Raw genomic sequence first — 21,917 nt, forward strand, 5'->3', positions numbered from 1 at the left:
AGTTTGTACACTTTTCAAAATTCATATTCTTCAGCTGTCAAAGGCAACGTACCTAAAGAAAATGGAGAATTTGTCTCATTTCCCTGTGGATTTATATGGAATCAGTGTCTAAGAATCTTTCTTACTCAGTTTCCGACACAAATAAATAATACTTATTCATGTCAATATTTTCCTCACTTTTTTTTCTATCTTTCTAAACCCACGAAATTCTGATAAAAGCCATGCAGAAAGAACTTAGCTTGAAACTACTGGTTGGTGCAATCACAGCATGCTCTAACGTGACATCATGATACCTTGACGGGATTACAGCAGGACCCAGATTATGCGTTGTCTTCATGCCTAGAATGAGCAAGATTTTCAATTACCTCAGTGTTAAATCTTGACATCTGAATGTTCTCACAGATTAAAGAAAACACCCTAATTTCAGGACAAAAAACGAGCTCAGAAGTAGTCTACAACATGGCAGAAGCTGAAACGTGCAGTAACTTCTCGCACTACACGTTGGATACTGTAAATAAATTTCTAAGTGCTAAATGTATTGCACGGTAAAATTAAGGAGCCGAGTGAAGCTACCGCAGCACAGCTCTACACTGACGTTTAACTTCAGTGGGAGCCGGGCTTCAAAGGACCTTGTTTGCAGCTGAGCTGGACTTGCCTTTGACTTTGTTGAAATTACCCATTTTCATGTGATTTGTGCAACATAAACTTCATCTGGTAAAAACAGTTTTGCATGATAATGGTGTGATTACATACACAGACATGAAGCATTTGGACCCAACGCTACAACAGCTGAATTGACTGAACTCTCCATGTGCATGTATGAGCGTATGTTTAAAGAGAGTTTGTACAAATACCAATTGCTGTGTATTGAAAGTCAGAATTGCTATTTGCATGGATGCAATCTGACAAAAGACTTAATCCAAGGGTAAACTCAGGCCTCAAAAAGCCAAAACGCAAGTTTCTGAAACTTAGAATTATCTCTTTGTCTCGTAGAGTTACATAGGAAAATTTTAAGTTTTATTTGAAAGCCGGTTTCAGTAAGTCTTTTAAATTATATCGGCTGTTTTAGAGTGAAATACAAAATGATGTAGCAGCAGGTCAACAGGAAATAGAGGTAAATGTAAGGCTGCGGTGAGAAACAGCAGATTAGCGTGTTCCCAAAGGATAATAAACAATTCACCTCTTCCCTTTCCAGTATGGAAGAAAGGAAATTATAGAAGAATAAAGGCTGGAAATATTTCCCTTACGCCACATACATATGCTATAAATATCTCAGTATCTGTAAACACAAAGCCAAATTTTGCTAAGGGTCACATAAGATTTATATCAACATCAATCAGGAGAAGCATTAGTATGGTAAATAAGTTCCAAACGTTTGCCTATCATCAGACCAGCACAATTAGCATACTGATCTCTCACTACTGCCCATGGCTTTTATCTTTCTTGCCGGTGATCGGTGATCGAGCTACAAAATATTTGTGCAAAGTGGGTAAAGCTCCAACAGCACAAACAGCACAACCCATGTCTTTCATTAGCAATAACGCCTAAAAGCCTCACTCACTCCAGCACTGAGGATGCTTTTTCACATCCCTCCAGTTACCTCAGGGTTAGACTGTTGTCTGTTCAAGTGCCTTCAGTCCTTGATAATTTCTTTTTTAGATTAAGAATGACCTTCCGTGGGGTAAGCCTGCTTTATGGCATATTCGTGTAGAACCTTAAAGCATAAAAATCCCATTAAAATCTTTTGCAATCAGTGATTTCCTTTCTAAGGTGAAATACTGAAGTGTTTATATAGAATTGGTACTCAGAAAGAGAAAACGCAAGTATTGACTGAGAGTTTTTCCCTTATATATGATCTGCATTTACATGAGATCATCACACTGTCTTTTCTTTAATGCGTACAAAATATTTAGTACATTTCAGCATTTCATCTAGAAATCACTAAAAAAACCCCACAGCATGAACATCTTTTTGGGCAACCCTGAATCTTTTATGCTTCTTAGGTGGTCTGAAATACTTGTTATCTCAAGCCTGAAAAACATACACATTGTTTTTCTGCAAAAACAAAAAGCAATTGGGGTACAAACTGTATAATAATAATGATTAAAAAAATAGAATACATTTTTTTTTTTAAATGTACAGTTGCAACATATATTAGGAAACAGTCCTTTTTCATTGTCTTCTTGCTGCCCTGCTTGTACTCCACTAGATCTTATACCAAGTTAAGACCATGGACCTGCAACTACTTATGCATTTCAGCAGCTCTTGTTACATAAAGAGCATCACTAATTTCTCCAGCCGTTCAGGTTCACACATATTCACCTACGCACAGGTTTGCCGCACCGTGCCCAAGAAAGGCTTGTGACAGTTTGCAGCAAACCACCACTTTGCAGTGGAGCACGTGGAAACCGTTGTGTTGACTTGGGAGATACTTCTTCCCAACCACCCACCCTTGTCCACAAACTTGTCCCTAATTACTGAGCGTGCAGCACACTACGGATTTTACTTTGGACAGTGAAGGTGCACCCTGTGATCAGATACTGATGTGGTGAGCTGCAGGGGCAGTTCCCCAGGCTACTCTTGGTCCAGGTGATGGACCAAGAGCTGCTCCAAAGGCGGTCAGATGGCATCAGCCACCACAACCGTCCACCGGCAGAGGGTAAAAGGTCAAGGGTAGGGTCAAGATAAGCAATAACCGGGACAACTGGAACTTGGCGCCTGATGTCAGAGTTGTGGGGTGCGGGCCGCAGCAGAGCGCTCTCTCCCCTGCCCACCAGCACCCGTTCGCCCTTTCGCGGCTCATTTCGAGCATCGTCCCGCGCACCGCACCTCCCCGCCCGGCCGTTTTGTTTTGTTTTGTTTTGTTTTGTTTTGTTTTGTTTTGTTTTGTTTTGTTTTGTTTTGTTTTGTTTTGTTTTGTAATCCACTCCAGCGCGTCCGCCCCCCAGCGGGGCGCAGGCGGCTGCTGCGCCGCCCGGTGCGAAGGTGGCGCGGCGGAGAGCGGGAGGCGGTAGCGCTGCGTGGCCGGAGGGTATAAAGCGCCGAGGGTGAGCAGCGAGGAGGGGTGGCTCCTGTTCGGAGCCTGTACCTGTGTGAAAAGCTTAAATATACCCACAAAACCAAATCAGGATACAGCGTGGGTATGACTGCATCAGAGGAAGCGTGGCCAGCAGGTCGAGGGAGGTGATTCTGCCCCTCTGCTCTGCTCTGGTGAGACCCCACCAGCTCTGCATCCAGCTCTGGGGTCCCCAACCTAGGAAAAACATGGAGCTGCTGGAGCGTGTCCAGAGGAGCGCCACGAGGATGATCCAAGGGCTGGCGCACCTCTCCTGTGAGGACAGGCTGAGAGAGTTGGGGCTGTTCAGCCTGGAGAAGAGAAGGCTCCAGGGCCACCTTATTGCAGCCTTCCAGTACCTAAAGGGGGCCTACAGGAAATATGGAGAGGGGCTTTTTACTAGGGCATGTAATGATAGGACGAGGGGGAATGACTTCAAACTGGAAGAAGGAAGATTTAGATCAGATATTGGGAAGAAATTTTTCCCCGTGAGGGTGATGAGGCACTGGAACAGGTTGCCCAGGGGAGTTGTGGATGCTCCATCCCTGAAAGTGTTCAAGGCCAGGTTGGATGGGACTCTGAGCAACCTGTTCTAGTGGGAGGTGTCCCTGCCCATGGCAGGGGGGGTTGGAACTGGATGATCTCTAAGGTCCCTTCCAACCTAAACCATTCTATGATTCCATAATAAAGATATGCTTGAGTTGTTAAATGAGTTCAGTGTTTACAAAGAGCTATGACTTGCAAAGGGCAGGAGATACACATGCTCCCACCTGGCAACCTGCACTTGGCCTGTTCCATGGAAAGCAAAGCTGCTGGTTAGTCCACATTTAACCTTAAGGACTCATGAAGGAAAGGAGGAGAGTATGAGCAATGCCCTCAAAATACAGCAAAGTTGTTCTGCTACACTATGCAGCTTATTCCTCTATGTTGGAGAGAAACAGGAGTAGCAGGGAAAGTCTGAAGCACGATGGAAAAATACAACCCAGGAAAGAGAATAAAATTAAACTTAAGCTCCAACATAAATACACAGCTATCCTTGCCACAGTAGTTTTTGGCTAGTTTGAAGCACCAATGCTGTGCTGTGAGCAACTTCAGCGTAACATAAAGTCTGCACAGGTTGCCCGTTGGAACAGTTTTCAACAGCTGTAAAGGAACTTAGAAATGATGGACATTTTTCCTTAGTTGCATTTATTGTGCATGAACTTCACAGTCACATTTTACTGCTTTTCATAGAAATTATATAAATTGATAGACACAATCACATCAAAACCCAAGTTCTAAAACCAAAAACATTTATATTTTTTCACAAGTATACTATAAAATCCTGGCTGCATTTTCAAGAAAAAAAAATGGTTAAGGAGACTAGTTTAGTGTTGGATAGCAGCAAAAACTCCAATATTTTTTTTTTTTCCTTTAAATGAGACAACCACCATGTTTGTTGCACAGTAAACAGTGTAGTTATTTCTAAAGTTGTGCCCTAGGACCAAAGTAGGATGGATTAATTTGTTTTTCTTAATATTCAACTACAAGACTACTCATGAGATCCTTCTTCCCAGTTTTGACTTGTGATTACCCTGTCTCCCTACAGAGGTATTGGCTTCTAAAATAATTCTTGGTCTACATTGGTAGACAAAGTAGTACCCAGAACAGAATTTGTTCTTTTACCAGCCTTCCAAATAAACCCACAAAGTAGAACCAAAAGTTCTTGTTTCTCCAACTTCTAGAAGACCGTTCTGTCTTCTGCTGCTTTTCACTTCCCCACATACACTATTTTAGCTTTTGAATCAAGATGCTGACGTTTTTTGAAGAGTCAAAGTAAAGAGCAAGGATGCCTGTAACAGATACATCTTTAACAGGATCTTTAAACCCCTTCAACACAATTTAGTTACCAGGTCAATGAAAAAGCTTACTCTAAAGTATTTTTGTATTAAGTTAGTTCAGTTGGCAGAGTAGGAATCTTGTTGTTTATTAGCTGACACAAACTCCAAGTAGCTGAAAAGTCATCAGCTCTGAAGATCCCTCTTAAGATGTTTTAAAGCCAGAATTCTGAACAACTGCTCAATTACTTATTGTGACGCTGTTTTGTACCACACACTTATATGCAAGATTTGCCATTCTAGGGCACTGACAACTTTTTTTTTTTTAAAAAAAAAAGTAATCCTAAATTGGATGCCAAATGCCTCCACTGGCACAGGCAACAGGAGACCAATCTAGAAAGCAAGTATTACTTTGTACAGGATTGTTGAAGTACACCATGTCTAACACTGGAAGTAATGGGACTCTGTAACAGAACGCATCTAGTCTCAGCCTCAGCACTAGAAACTGGAGAGATATCCTTTGCAAAGTCAGATTTTTCTAGAGAAAAATTTTGTAGTCTAGAAATATAAAACACTTTGGTAGTTTGAAGCTTAAAGGTTACAGCAGTACAAAATAATAGCAACAACTGAACAAAGTTAAACCATTACCTCAGGTCCAACTTCAACCTATGAGCAATTAAAAATCCTTGAAGCTCGAGAACTTCTTTCAGAACTGATGATTTGAAGAGAGCCAGAGTGTCCGGTTGTAATAGGTTTATGATATATGCAGAGCTCAGCCTTCCAGCTTAACTTCTGTTTCAGAATGTGAAAGATGATTGAAGACGAGTCATCTGTACAAATCAGTCTGGGTATTACATTACCTCATGTTCCCTCCAGAGCACCAGCAGCAGTTTTCCAAATGCTGTTAAGTTTTGATTTGCTGAGATGTTAGTGCCAATAGTCTCTTGCTGAGCAGTGCATTGTGTCGCTGAAGATACTCTATTACATCTCCTTGCTTCTCAACTATCTCTTCTAAACTTGAATTTTCCCTTGAAATAACAAAAGTGAACATGGGTTTCAATAAGTGACAGCAGCTTTCTAACATATGAAGTGTCAGAGCTAATTAACAAACATTTAAACACATTGCTTCCTTCAGTCTTACTTTTGTTGATATCAACTAACTTTTGAGGGAGGAGGCAGTCTATAACACCTGTATGTTTAACCTCCATTTTACATGAGAAGGCAGGAAGAGAAAAAAGTTTGTCTAAACTTCATGTCATGTATACATAATCAAGTCACATATTTCCCACTAGACAGTTACAGAAAACTTGTAGTAGTATGAGGGTTCTTACTGTTTAAAAAACTTAAAGTTAGTAAGCCAGACAACATGCTAGAATTGTACGAAGAAATCCATGGCACCTTTTCCAAATACATTAGGATGCTTATTTTAAGTAGGTATTTTTGTTCAGCTGTAGGGATAAGCTGTTTAAGAGAGAAATTTCTCGATTAACCTGCAGTAGCATACATGATGTACTACTATATACAGTGATATTATCTATCACAATATCATAACAACATCAGCACCAGTTTTGCTATTTCAGATCTACAACCTCACGTACAGCTAAATTCCCACTTCAAACATCTCCAGCTTTCAGGCATCCTTCATTTTAAGTAGGATAGTAACACTGCGACATTACGTAAAGCCAAGTTAATTGAGAAAAACCTGTAAGAGTGCAGAACTTTGTCAAATCTACAATTAGGAACTTCTGTGAATACAGCAAGAACAAGTAGCGGTGCCAGAGCATATTCTAGTCTTCCTTTACATGGTATTTCTCAATAGTTGACTTGAGAATCTGCCCTCTTAGTATGTGAGTATCTTGGAACTTAGATAATTGCTTGTCAGCCCTGCAGCATTTTGTGGAGAAACATTGCCTTTCTCATAGTTCTTAGAAAGTGCTGAGGAGGATTGCTAAAGTGGGGAAAAAAAAAAAAAAAAAAAAACTTAGGTCCAATTAAAAACCTACTGTAGTTAAACTGGAAAAAAATAAAAGAAAACAGGTTTTGTAGACTGAAAGCTTGCAACCTTAACCAGTGATCTGCACTACCAACTTAAAGCACCAGAAGGTTCTGATCAGTAGCTTAGGTTGTGGAGGTCATAATATTCAAAAAACATTCTTATAACCAGGGTCAACTGAAGGGCTGACAGGATTCACTTTTCAATAGACCTTAACTCTCAAGGGAAAGAGAGTCAGAGTTGTATAGAGCTGAATTAAAATAACTGTTTTGCAATCAGTTCTCACAGGAAGTTTGCACTCTTTAATCAAAAAAAAAAATCAGAGTCTTTTCCTCAGCTGGTCATTGTTGCAGACTCATTCTCTGGGCATTTGAGAATTTCTCAGGGGAGAAGCTGAACGAGAAAGGAATGAGGTCCACCATGCATTCACCATGGTGTTTAAATCAAGATGGAAGTCAGACATTGTATCAAAATTCAAGACAACTCTAAATCCTTCCTGTATCCTGGACATCTACTTCCAAGTTCCAGAAAAGCATGTGCGTGCTGCATTTGTGACATCAGGGGAAGTGCCAAAGTATTAGTCATCTCTGTACTTGAACTTTTTACTAAGGCACACATGCAGAAGCAAGTCATACTGTAATAGAAAATTTCTAAATAAATTCTTACATGGAAATCCATGTTAGTTTTTATGACTGTTTTTTGTTAAGTCATACCAAACTCATTTCAGCAACTGAGATGTTCCAGTAGTCAGAAGGTACACAAAGGACAAACAATAAGTCTCAGTGCTCGTAAGGTTAATGATAGATAGGAGGTAAGAAATCTCTCAGTGAGACAGAGAAGCTTAGTGCCCCACGCACCTTTAAAGTTCCTTCCCAAACTAGAAATATATTCCAAATCCCTTGCTGGAATCTCATGCCCAACTGCTGGCACAGAACAAAGCTGCAAAGTTTTCTTCATCTATCAGCTGCCCACAATACATTTCCATGCCTGAAACTGGTCGAAGAAGCTAGGCTTCTGTAGGCATACTTTAAGTAACAGTTTAAGACACCAGTGTCTCTCCTCAAACTCCCATACAAAGTCAACTACCACAGATTAAGCACAGTTATTTATAGCACATTAAAGATTCATGCAACCAGCCATAAATGGTCAAATAATTTCTGTCCTTATGTTTGAGGATTTCTGTATTGTAATTAATTGCCGTTACTACATAAAAAGTGCAAGTTTGTGCTACTTCTCATCTGTGCATGTAAAATAGCAGCCTTAAGCATATAGTTTCCTTCAAAACTATTGCTCCCACCCCTGCTTTGGTTGACACATTATACGTAAGTCTACAGAAAGTAATGCAATTATATTAGTCGGTGTTACCTACATAGTATGGCTGACCACAGTACAAGACTAATACAGCAAATCTTACCTGAATCCAATTTCTGAGGTAATGTGACTAGGGTAGGCATACATCTTTTCTTCTTCAATTATGTCAGGTCTTGGCTTTGCACGATTGAAGTTGCTTATTTTCACTGCAATAAAGTTTTATAAATTAGTTGGAAAGCAATCAAAAAGAGAAAGGCATTATCACCGTGCTCCAAGGTAAAACCAGAAAATCTGTAACAGACAATTATAAAATTGTCTTAGGATAGGAGATGGAAAGATAATAAGGCAATCTGGGGAGTCAGGGGGAAGGAAGGAAAAAGCAGAATCTATCTCTGCTCATTTCTGGAATGGCTTTGATTGTAAGTTAGTGGTGGGGTTTTTTTGTTATTTTAGTTTTGCCCCACCCCAGCCCTGCTGCTTAAAAGACCACAGTGGAGTGAACACCTGAATGAGGAAGCTTACCATATGCAAAGTTTAGTCTGTCACCTAAGAGAGGGTGAAACCTTAGTTGCCTATGAGAAGGTATGAGATTCAGTCTCCAAATTCAGACCATAAATTAAGCACCATGCCATAAAGAAGTTGTAAGAAGTTTTGATACTAGTATCTAGGTCAGAACTTCTAATTTAAGCTCTTTGATAAATACTATTTTAACCTGACTACTGCGATGAAGCAGCACCTTGTCTGCCTGCTCTAAAACTAGGGCAGACTTGCTACAGAAAGCCATTAAGTATCCAAAACAGAGTGGCTCTGATCAGCTTTGCATTGTGAACCTTGCAATGTTGGCTATCAAAGCCAGAAGTCATTCCTGGGCAGCTGTGAATAAAGTTTAAAATTAAATTTAACAGATATGGAATGAGGATGGGTGCGTGTGGGAGAAGCTGTAGGCACTCTCTGCATTATTTCTGTAAGGAAGCTTAAAATATTTGAAGTCATTCAATGTCAGATCCTAATTAAGGGAATATACTGAGATATCTGGAATATGCATTCTGGACTCTGCAGTTAGGGCCGCTTGTGAAGCGATACATCTAATGCCACAAAAAACATTACAGTCTGGCTCTGAGAAATCTACAGGACTGCAGCAGAGAAAGACTGTCCTTACAAGTCAAGATTATGATGGGGTTTATTACAGGCCACCCTGCTAAAACAATGCTAAGACCCTCCAGAGGTTAACTACAAGTTAGGCTCAAAGGTTAGTTATTCCTATGACTGTATTTCTCTACAAATAAAGCCATGAAGGAATGGATGTGGAATTCACAACATACGTTGTTTGTGGGAATGTTAGTCTTGTATTCAAGTGATATTACAAGTATGTAAGAAAGTCATTAAATACATATATTTAGTAAACCTTTTAAAGCTCGACTCCCTATCCTATCAAAAACAAACTTACAATAGTAAGCTGACATTTAGAGATGTCATACTTCATTCCATGCACATTTACCTCACTTGAACAACTTATATACGTCAAGTCTGTTGTAGGTCAATCACAGCAATTCCTTGTAGATTTCTGAATCTCTGCCTCTGCGTCCTACAGCTACATATATACATACACTGCCGAATGGAGATTTTTAACAAAGGCAGTTATACTTCACGAGACACTGTACATCATACAAGTCAAAAAAGCAAGAAGAAATATCTAGAATTATCATCAGGTATTCCATGCCACCACTTTCCATTGTGAGGCACTAATAATGAAATGAAAATAAGTCAGGTACCTGATCCTTCTACAGCTAACCATTTACACCTCATTGCTACTCTATTGTGGCATAATTATTTCCTAACTACTACAATGTATGCACTGGTGCTACCTTCCCTCCAAAATTTAGGAGCAATATACTAATACAAGGAAGAGGTTGATGGTGAGTTGCTGGTGTAAAGTGACCTTAGTCTCCCCATTGTTGCTCAGCTACCTTAGCTGATACTATCTTAACAGTTAAGTGGTATCTGCTAAGTGCTTGGCTTACAGAGGGGCACTCTAACCCCAAGCAGAGGACTGCCCTTAAAATTCTCTTATTAAAGAAGCTTCATGCTTCTAGTCACATACTCCGCTTGAGAGAAAAAAAAAAATATTATCTGAGTATCACTATTACTACAGATTCTCAGGCTGTTTTCAAAATTGGACAAATACATTTTGTATGCTTCAATAGAGCTTTAATGTGATTCTCAAAATGTTAAAAACCACCACTACACATGAGACAGACATGCAGGCAGCCTTTTAGCGTACCTCAACATGGATTGGGATGGCAAACAAGATACACTACCCACTGGAAAAAGCAACCTAGGGTGATTGGAGGTCTGCCCCATCTTGAGGCAAGTGTTAAGTTACATAAAAATGAATCCTAGTTTTCTACACCAAGCTTTAGAGAACAAAGCTTAGACTGTTGCTTTGGGGCTGCTGAAGAAATAAAGTAGCTGTTGCCAAAAGAGACAGCCTTACTCCTTCCTTGCAATGCAGCTCTGTCCCTCCTTCACTTTGGTTCCAGGACTCACTGGACCCTTCTTCAAGCCTCCTTCAGCTGGAAAGCAAAATATTGCACCCCACAACTTCCTAGTGTAAGTTGGTTAATGGATCTGATAGGCACAGGAACTGACACAGTACAAGCTAGGAAACAAGACCCTTTTGGTCACAAATAAGCAGAAAGATAGTTTGAGAGCTCTTATGGAAGTCCAGGCTCACACCTTACTGCTAAGAAGATCAGCTTTCTCACAGTTCCTGATCCTTTTCTGCCAGGGTAAGAAACACACAATACAGCTCACTGAGCTCCAAGAGGCCTCAGGGTAAGAATTAACATTTTCACTGGAATTCCTGGTGTTCTATCAAAGTTCTACAATTTATCTCTTATTTCCTGAGTTTCCCCGGAAAGTAAGTATGCACGTGCAAAGAAAGGATGATCTCCAGCATTCTTGGAATAGTTCTGCAAGACTGCTGTGCTTGTGTTCCCTCATCATTGCCTTCACCCCTCCAGAGGACAGTTACTTTGCTTGAGCCATGCTGGTCCATTCAGGGGAACACCCAACAAGCCTACAGCATTCAGGCCTCTGCACAGGAAACCAGTGCTACTGAGGCTACTTAGCTAAGGTGCCACGGCCTCATTCGTAGCTGCAAATAATCAGAAAGCAGTATCTCAGTAGCAGGAATATAAACTAACTCAAGAGCAGGAACTATGTAGCATTTAAACAGAGATGGATATCCCAGTAAACATCTCTAGTTTTCTTTGGAGAACAAAAATAATTGCATTTTTAGTGTCTTGTACCTTTTCAGTGTTGCTTTCGTTTTTTTCAACCCAGCTATTTTCATTTGAGTTAATGCAAGCCATAAACCCAAATAGTTAAGATGAGATTAGAGAAAACTATATGGTTCAAACATTTATTAGTCAACATTTTAAATAGTTCTACAAAAATTTAATGCAAAGAGGTTTATCAAGTCTTGATAAGCTGCAGCAAATCTCAAAGCAGATAACCTTACAAGCCAACAGCGACAGTACAAAGCAATGCCTCACAGTTTTATGAAGCAGTATCTTATTTCAGTATTAGCACAGATTCCAAGAGTTTGGGTTTGGGGTTTTTTTTGTGGTTTTTTTTTTTTTTTTTAAAAAAAACCATTTCTTAAAGGCAATCCTCCATTTTAGTGACAAAGAGGAACTGACACTTCTGGGGCAGGACCAGGGAAAGAAAGAGAGTCTGGAGAGTGAGGCACATCATACCATCAGCTATGCAAGTCTCACATACAAATCCCAGAAGCAGTTCTGATAAAGCCAGCTAGCTCTTACTGCTTCACAGCTTGTGGTGCATGCATTGGAGAACACACTGCTAAACAGACAAGCCTGTTCACAGGACACTTGCAACAATTACACTTTTATTACCACTTCACTGGCTCAACAGCTTTGAGGTAACATGGAACTTCCATTTAGCAGTACTTGTAGACCAAATCAAGCCTGATAACCTTCCCATTTGTTTTTGATTTGCCTTAGTTCTCCTTCTACAAGCCCAGAATCATTCTGTATTTATAGCTGCAGTTCAATGTCTTGGGGTACCCAAAGCAAGCTACTGTGAGGGCAACCAACCAGTTGAGCAGCAGCTACGACAAGTCTCACTCAAGAAGGCAAAAACTGCCTCTCACCTGTGTAAATTGCTAAGCATGTCAGGGAGCTAATCAGCTCCAGGCCCAGGACTCCCAGGATGAGATACAGGTACACTTTACTGCGATCAGGAAAGGAATGCTGCATTGACAGAATCAAAAGCAGGGCTGCATTACCTAGAAAACAAATGTTATGTTTTACAGGTGTAACGGTTTCATTAGCTGTTGAAAATAACTTACTACTTTCTCATCCCTAATATCTGCATTAGGCTGCAACACTTCAATAATGCTTTTCCATTTCATACCATACTTGCCTCTTTGGCTAATTTCTTTAACACAGGTGATACAAGCTCACAACTGCTGGCAGCACAATCAGGTTTAATTTCAGCATTTGACTGTAATGGTAGAGAATTATGAGTTTCTTTACAGATTTTTCCTCACTTAAAAAACAAGAGTGGAAGAAATAGACTGGAAATACCCAATATATATGTGTGGGCTTAATAATTTTCTAGTCTTGTTGCTACGATCAATCCCCAAAACTGCTTGGAGACTATTAATTTCTTTCTCATTTTGAATTGACTGATGTGACCTTTTAGGAATTGAAAGTGTTTTCCTTCAAGTGGTGGATTTGAGTGTATTTCAATGAGGCTAACAAAGCAAAAAAACCCCAACACCTTCCTTTCACAGGGAGATACTTGCACAGGCTTCTGGTTGCCTGGCTATTATTTTAATACTTGCAAGTCACTGAAAGTTTAACTGAAATGAGCACAATTAGCCAAGGAGAGCGAGTGTTGAGTTACAGATCTACATACATTCTTAATTCTTTACACACCCTCTTCTCCTCTGATACGGAGTCTGAAATGTTCTTTTCTTTCCTGTAGAAATTCTATAACCAGCCTGGATAAAGCACTAGGTGTATTAAGACCATTAATGTAGCTAGGGGACTGTACAGTTCTCTTTCATACTGCATTAGGCAACTGAACTGTCAGGATGGAAGTGGTACCAGCAGCAATTAGCAAGGCAAGGAGTTTGCAGTAATGGAGCTAACCACCTTCTGAACTACAGATGATTTACATCAAAAGGCCACACACAGCATGCAGCTGATTGCACCTGAACATTTACACATGCCCAGAGTTTGTCTGGTAGGGGAGAAGGGGGCTCCATCTAAGACTGAAGACAGGGCTAAGTATTCCAGATTACATTGTGATAGGCAGAAACAGTCTTTTTACTGTATTTTGAAACAACCTTAAGCCTGCTGCAACCTGATTTTGTCACTGCACTCCAAACACATCTGTATCTTCAGAGCTCTATCTAGTGGCCATAGCCTGAAGTTTTGCACATTCATCAAAGTGACAAGCACTTGTAGTGACTGGATGGGAAGAATGCTAGGGTTTTATATAAAGCAGGACCACCTAACTTATCAATGCTGGTGAAAAAAAAAAAAATAATTACTGTAGTTATTCAGAAGATTTACAGAAGGGAGGTGGGATTATAAGAGGCAAAGATATTGTAAAAGTCACCATTGTTCCTACTTCCCCTGTTATTTCTGCGCAAAAAATTCCTTTAAGTTAGATGGATTTCAGATTCATTGAAGTAGTTTCTGTTCAAAAAGCTACACCAGCTAACTGTAGCAACACTACTTTCAGCTTCGCTGGCTGTGGTGTAACAGAATACATAGTTAAACCACTCCCATACAGCACCCTTTGTCCATAGAAAGTAGAAAAAGGGAGTCAGAAGTAGAGCTGGATGTTACACTGCCACACTGGAGATTAGAAAACTGCTTATTTTACTGATTTCAGGCAGCTGTTGAGGAACAGGCAATTCATCTGTTTCTACTTGAATTGCTGAGCTTGAAAGGAGAAGCACACTTCTTAGAAGGACTAGCAGTCTCGCCACATATCCAACTAGACAAATGAGTATGCAAATCAAGATCACTAGCAGCCAAACAGACGTTGCTGGCTGAACATTTTATGGCTGAAGACTAGATATGAATGACTAGATGTTTTACCCAACCTCACACTTACTTGTGGGCATTTTTCCACTACAAAGAGTTCTTTACAACATGCATCTGGCAGGCCAGAAAGGTCAGTCAGGAGGTCCATCTGACTAAAATAAATATAATTTATAAATGCTCTAGGCAGGTTTTTAAAAGTTCATAATACATAATATACATTTATATATAAACTGTTCAGTCTTTTATCGTGTCAGTTTAAAGCTTTAGAAGAAAAACACGGGAAAACAAGTTCACTTCACCTGTGGAGTGTATCAGCAGTGGGAGCCTTTTTAGATGTCTTGTTGATCGGTATATTGAGAAGTAACCTCTGCTTCTGACTTTACTGTGGTGGTGCTGGACGTATCGTTCAAAACAAACATGCAGAATCCACAGAATTACTTTTGCAATGATTATGACAGTCTGTACTTTAAGCGGGTGAGTATAGTTTCCAGGGCACTTATCTTGATTTGGATTGGGGTAAGAACAAAACATAGCTGCTAAAAATGCCAGAACAACAAAAGCAACCTGGAAGAGAAAGGAAGAAGGAAGAAAACTCTTAAAGTCAACATTTAACTATAAAAAAAAATATACAGGCTTATGTATTTTATTCATTATGCATTACTTTCTGAATTTATTTTATTAGAGTTGAGATAGTGTATGGAACATTCTACAATCACTATGAGCCATCCTGGGAACATACTTGTGACTGAGGTTACTAAGTAGTAAGATTGTCTTCCAGGAGAACAACCAGTCTCCAGCTGAACAGAGCTGAGAACCACCACTCTTCAAGATTTCCTCTAAATCAATTTCACTGTTACCCAAGTCTTCCCTTCATAGGGAATTTCTCTTATCTCCAGACCCTCTTTACCGTGTCTTTTTACTTTAATGTGAACTTGACTTATACTCCCACAGGAAAAAAAAAATAAAAAAATCACATCTTTTCAAACTCATTCAATTACTGTTGTTATTGCTCTGCAGGACAGCCTTGTATCTTATTAGTACAGTCTATGTTTCTTCAAATTGACATTGCATAACTGAAAGTCAATTGTTTACTAAATCCATTAAAGAACATCTCCAGGTTATGACATAAGAAAAAAGTGAAACATCGTCATAGTAACTTAAAGTGAATTATTAGCACTGGGTAGTCATCTTTGCCAGTTGGTAACCATTCTTTAGTATATTTATCAGTTTTTTTTTCCATTTTGCTCAGAACTTATGTCAGAACGACCACATTATAATCAGATTGTATATACACTCATCCTTTCAAACTAGTGCCATTATGCCATAACTTTTCCTATCTTCTAGATTTTTCTTCAATTTTTCATCATCAGTGAGCACCAGCAATCTTTTAGCTAACTAGAAGGCAGAGTCAGGTGCACATTATGTGAGGTATATGTATACACATATGTATACACACAGGGCTTTTTTTAATCTTTATAAAGTGTTTTTGTCACAGAAAATACTCTCTGCTGTCTTCATTCAGTGAACAAGAATATCTGGTGCTTTCTCATCCTGGTTCATTCCCCAAAATAGGAATATTTTAAAACAGAACTGAAAACAAAACCAACTCCCACCAATACAGAAGTAAATCGAGAGTTTCTATATGCAACAAAAAAAATCAATTTGCCTGAAGTCTACAAAAGTCTAACACCTCTAATATATTTTGCTTAAAAAGTATCCAATGTTCTGCATCTCATAACTGATAAAAAACACATCAGAACTAAAGGTGGAGGAAAGTGCCCAATTTTTCCTTTGCTAGCTTTGTTTCCATACTTAATTCCATGGATATCCAAGAGCCCACCGCCCCCTTTCCACTCCCTTGAATTTATTTTTCATGTTTTTGAAGAAAGCTGCTTGAGAAATGACAGAGAAATTAACCTTTCCAAACCACTTAATTACTCTTGATATGAGCTGCCCTTCGTTTGCTCTGGTTGTGAATAGTTAGGTAATTGGAGGGAGGAATAAGGGAGAAATAACTTTCACACAATCATGAATACCTAAAAGGCACAGTATAGAGGACAGACAGGGTAGGAGGTGGGAAGGAATTAAAAAAAAAAAAAAAAAAGAGTGTTCTATATTATCTGTAAAACCATTACTTCAAATGCAAATTAAATCCCAAATTATCTTGAGATGGGTTAAGTAGCTAGATTAACAAGCTGAGTAAGAGGGAAGGTTTATCAACAAAACATTCATTTCATTTATTATTTTACCACCTCCTTGTCTTACCAAGCTAAGAATAATCCAGCTAACCCATATTTCATTTGGTCCATTTACTGTTTGGTTTGCCATTTTAAACCATTAACACATCTAGTTCTACTGTCTCCAGGTGTTAGGAATGTATTTCAGTACAGAAAATGGCTATATTAAACTGATGCAAGCGGGAATGGCATAGCGTTGCAGCTCTAGTAATCTACTACAGCAAAGTATACAAGAGGAAACAGGTAGCTGACATTAAGGGTGTCATATATTAAAGATGTTAGGCTTACGCTTTAGGGCAGTCCAACAACAGGTACTTCACCCCAGTACAGTGGATTTTTATACCAAAAACTTATTCTTGGAGTAGTACTTGAGTTTTGTGTACAGGCATACACAAATTAAGGAAAGATAGGGTTAATAAAGAAACTATTTCTACCCTGCACACTTCACACTGCTCTACAGTCTCCTGATAAGAGCCAGAAGCCTGCAGAAGAGCAAAGCTTGGCAAAACAAAAACCACTTAAAAACCCAGCCCCACCACACTCCAGCATATCCTACCCACACACTCCAGGGCTGTATGCAGCAAGGCAGCTGCACCAAAGCAGCCATTTGCCACCTAACCCCATTTCTTGGCACAGGATGGTGCAGAAGAAATACTCCCAAGTTACACACAAAGTACTGTAGAGATGCATTACAACTCTACTGCATAATACTATGATGGCTTAACTTCTCCAGGGTATTTGTCCCTTTGGCAGGCTGTGCATCAGAAGCTAACCTGGTGTCCCCACATTCCACAAGGTTTGTGCACATTTGCAGAAGCAGAGAGGAAGGAATCCAATCAGCTTGTTTTCCCCAACCATCTTTTCAGCAAGAGAGGCAGCGCTATTTCATGGGGCTATTATAATGCTGTTTTTCACCAACAGAAAAGGTTATGTCTCCATTTTGCTCCAGGGACCAGCCAGCCACTGCAGCAGGTTCAGCAATAGCAGCAAGGCTTTACCTGGAAGAATGCGTGTTCAGAGTTCTCAGAAGTTTTTCCTCTTTTGGTCTTCCCACGCTTCTCTCCATTTGCAGGAGAGGGGAACAGAAGAGACAGCAGTTTCCTAGGACTGGGGTGACTGACATTTGGCTACATCAGTTACGGTAGTAGACAGTAAGGCCCCAAGGCTAGGTTGAAAAACTATTTACTGCTCTACTACCAATGGCAGCGGCGGCCTTTGTAATGCAGACTTCAAGTGCCATCCTAATGGGATGGCACCAGTGTTCCTCTGGTAGTGGAAGGGAATAAGACTGGATACACAGTTTCCATTGGAAGCTTTGGCAGTTTATACAGCAGAAGTATTTCCTAGGTCTACTTGACAGGCAGAGGACATTTCCTGATATTACTAAGAGGCTCACAAAACATTTACTTCTAAAATTGGAAGGCTAGGGCATATTGTTTCAACAGCTTTAAGGAGCTGCCCAAAGAGAGGCCTTAGGGGTTGGTATGTGCTTTTAAAGTTCTGTGAGAGAGGATGTTTTGCAGAGCATTGGGCATACCATTTTTTGTTTGAGATCAAATGAAGCTCTAAACCAGCTAGCAACACATACATGTCTTGTGCACTATCTGGCTTTATACTCATACTATCTTCAGGTCACTGTTAGTGGCATTATAGAATCATTGAGGTTGGAAAAGACCTTTAAGATCATCAAGTCCAACTGTTTACCTAACACTACCAAGTCCACCACTAAACTATGTACCCAAGTGCCATGCAAGTACCATTTCAGTTAGACCTTAGGATCAGAGCTCTTCACCCTTCCTTCTTCACATTTGGTTTCCACATGCTCACAAGCAACAACAAGTCTCTTCAGCTTATCAGGGATAAATTCACTACTAGGCAGGAGTCTCTGCTTCTGTTTACCAGCCTCAAAAAGGCTTTCATACTGTTAGGTACAAGATCTGTCCTTTTCACCCTTAACCCCTAGAAGTCAGTCAGAGCAGGAGGTAACATTTGGTTTCCTTTATCTCTCCATCCACAACCATGCAAAAACCCTGGAGCAAGTCCAGCTTTACTTGTTTAGTTACCGTAAGAAATACCTCAAGTCTTCTCTGTGAAATTAAGTTCAGGCTCCAGAAGGCATGGCATCAAAGTTATCTTAGCCCTCAGTAACTAGTATAAGCACTTCTACAGCAGTAATATTATTTTAGAAAGTACATTTCTAACAGCACAGAAGAACTACTATTTAAATGGCTTTAACAACATGTGTCATAGCATGTTAGCACCGACAAACAATCAGAATGAGAATGCAGCAAATATCATGTAGCATATATATTATCAAAATCCATTGGCAGTAAGACTTCACTGGTTTGGAAGAGCAGTGTATGCATATCTCAGGAGAATTCTGTCCATGTGAACACCAAGAATTCAGAATAGAGACAGCAAATTTTCATAAGGAAATCATGCTTCTTAAACTTACATGTATTAGCAACAGAAAATTGGCAAGGAGAACTGCTGGAATAGCGTGAAATCTTGGCCTCAGTTGGGAATGCAGTGCATGAGATGAAATAAGCGGTCCATCCAGTAGTGGATCATCTTCCAAACTCTGTGTTATTTCCAGGGAACCCTAGAACAGAAGGGGAGGGCAAAGAATAACAGGTAAGCTCTAAAAGTAAAGTACAAAGTTTTAGTAATTTCCTGTTAGCAAATCAAGGTTTGGGGTAAGACAACTACATTAGCATCTTGAGACAAGCTCTTAAGTTCTAGGCAAACTCTCATCACATCTGAGTGCAAGAACGCAGTCCCTGAGGAGTCCGACACTAATCTACCTCCCAGCATCACAGTCTTCAGCAAGCTTAGTCTTTTAAATGTGTTACAAGTATTTGAGCATCACTGCTGAGAGAGGCCACAAGTATTAGTATGTTTACATGAAAAGATGGAAAAAAGTGACAATTACAGTCTCTCTCATGTATTTTATATAGGTACTGCAAAAACACCTGTTATTCTTACTTCCATCCAACTACAGTCAGAGGCAATAAAGCTAGCTGCAGTGTACTGGTAATAGTTTCAAGTGATTCTGCCACTGACACGTGAAAAAAGCTGCAGCAGTTTAAACTGAACCCAAGAAAGAAAAACACAGTTCACAGGGGGAAGAATTTGCTACAAAGTGCTGGGCAAGACATTCTCTGATTTCACTAGAAATTGTGCAGCCCTTACTTGTGTTGTTGGCACTGAATATTGGGGCTCTGACTTTAAAGTCAGCTCAAATGTTTTGGCTATGTAAGTTTCCAGAAATACCTCATACCTTTTACTTAAAAAAAAAAAAAAAAGTAAAACTAAGAATGTGTGGAAGGGAAAGACATTTCTTTGTAGACAAGGAACTTGCCTCAGTGCTATGCATCTCTGCTCCTTCCAGGCCAGGACACAGTCATTCAATACATCCTAAACATACACAGCCACTATGAACGCTCAAACTGCTCACATGTTCCCCTTAGCATCCTGCTATGTCCCATGACTTGCTTGCTTCAAAAGGTAAAGAAACTCAAGTCTTGACTGCTGTTCTCCTGAGTGATGCCAACCACAGCCCAGAACAACATAACAAGAGCAGACACTTCTGACTATTCAGAGAGACATGCCAGGGTTCACTGGCATATTTACTGTTTTCAAACTGAGGACTTCTCCTTGCCATGACAGAAAGCAGCATAAGCCAAGTGAGGCATGTCATTCTTCTAGACAGTAGCACAAGAGAGAGAAAGAAGTTTGGGGATTAGACCTATGTTTATACTTCATATCAACCAGGACAGCGTAGATTGGCTCCCCAGTGCTATTTCACCTGCAGACAGCTGCCTACAGTGAAGAAACTCGTCATCAAGGGTTATTTCAGTCAGCAGTTTTATTTTAGTACCGTCAATGCCACACTTGCCCAACCATAGAAGCGTGTGAACAGGCCTGCCCTCATCTGCTTGATACCTTTTAGTTAGCCTAGTCTTTGACTGTGGAAAAAAAAAAAAAAAAAGGCTTACTGAAATACCTGCCTGGTAAAATGACCTTTTATTGCAGACCTAAAGATATACAAATGGTATTCCCCTTATGTCACTGATATAAAATCCAGAAGCAAGAGTACAAAGATGCTCTCTGTCCATCATCCTCCATTTTCAAGGGCCAGGTATAATTTTAAGCTCTGAAAGCAAGTGTGCAGGACCAGCATTCCAGCAGCCAAGACATCTTGCCGCATTCCTCCCCAACACAGAATTAATAACAGAGTTAACAGCTGCCACCTCTCACAAAGACAGGGACCATCCTTAGGACAACCACCTTTGCCTCATGGGAAGAGGTGAACTCATCACAGCTGCAGTACCATGACAGATAAGCACACTCCTTCATGGACAGAGCTTTATCAGAACATGTTTGATCATGTTACTTACTGCGAGACCAGCTACAATTTATCTTTACATCCTGAAACACAGGTAGCATTAGGAAGCACTGGGTGACATAACCTCCATGAGTATGTATTATTACAGGCAACATGGGGAGGAGGGGAATTAAAACAAGAGATGATGATGCCATGCAGTCAATCTGACATTAAGAAAACCTAGCAAGTGTCCTAATTAGATCAAACACAGGTTTCATTTAATTACGATGAGCTGAAACCACAGCTGCTGAAAGCCAAAACACCCTCTGTTAGGCACCGATGTTACCACAAGCACTGGTAAAGGCTCCAGCCTCGGGGCTCCCTGACCCGTTTCCAGCCTGTGACTGCCTTGGTGGCAGCCCAGCACCAGAAGGAGGAGGAGGGCAGGCAGGAACAAGCACAGTCACAGCCTGCCAGCCCTGCCTGCCCAGGCTCCCAACTGGGGGATGGAGGGGGGGAATGGGGGGCAAACACCCAAATCATAGAATGGTTTAGGTTGGAAGGGACCTTGGAAATCATCTAGTTCCAACCCCCCTGCCATGGGCAGGGACACCTCCCACTAGAACAGGTCACTCACAGCCCCATCCAGCCTGGCCTTGAACACTTCCAGGGATGGGGCTTCCACAACTCCCCTGGGCAACCTGTTCCAGTGCCTCATCACCCTCACGGGGAAAAATTTCTTCCCAATACCTAATCTAAATCTTCCCTCTTCCAGTTTGAAGCCATTCCCCCTCATCCTATTGCTACATGCCCTAGTAAAAAACCCTTCCCCAGCTCTCCTGTAGGCCCCCTTTGGGTACTGGAAGGCCGCTATGAGGTATCCCCAGGGCCTTCTCTTCTCCAGGCTGAAAAGCCCCAACTCTCTCAGCCTCTCCTCAGAGCCGAGGTGCTCCAGCCCGCTCATCATCTTCATGGCATCAATATCAAAACAACGCGGTCACGGCAGCGCGGAAACCGGAGATGACACTCACGGGATCTCTTTGAGGGGAAAAAAAAATAACCCAGAAGAACTGAACAAGCTACACTGG

General features: G+C 40.5%; 1 protein-coding gene across 1 annotated transcript in view; it reads right to left on the reverse strand.

The window, feature by feature from the left end:
• Positions 1 to 5,551: 5,551 nt before the first annotated feature.
• Positions 5,552 to 21,917, reverse strand: part of TMEM192 (transmembrane protein 192) — a 17,814-nt gene continuing 1,448 nt past the window's right edge. The window contains exons 3-7 of the mRNA XM_009893776.1: positions 18,958 to 19,104; positions 14,565 to 14,829; positions 12,354 to 12,488; positions 8,280 to 8,382; positions 5,552 to 5,900 (exon numbers count right to left, since the gene is read on the reverse strand). Of these exons, the coding sequence (XP_009892078.1) occupies positions 5,777 to 5,900; positions 8,280 to 8,382; positions 12,354 to 12,488; positions 14,565 to 14,829; positions 18,958 to 19,104 (774 nt within the window). The 3' untranslated portion in view covers positions 5,552 to 5,776. The remainder of the gene's footprint in view (positions 5,901 to 8,279; positions 8,383 to 12,353; positions 12,489 to 14,564; positions 14,830 to 18,957; positions 19,105 to 21,917) is intronic.

The sequence above is a fragment of the Charadrius vociferus genome, unplaced genomic scaffold, assembly GCF_000708025.1.
Source record: "Charadrius vociferus isolate BGI_N301 unplaced genomic scaffold, ASM70802v2 scaffold59, whole genome shotgun sequence".
Taxonomy (NCBI): Eukaryota; Metazoa; Chordata; class Aves; order Charadriiformes; family Charadriidae; genus Charadrius; species Charadrius vociferus.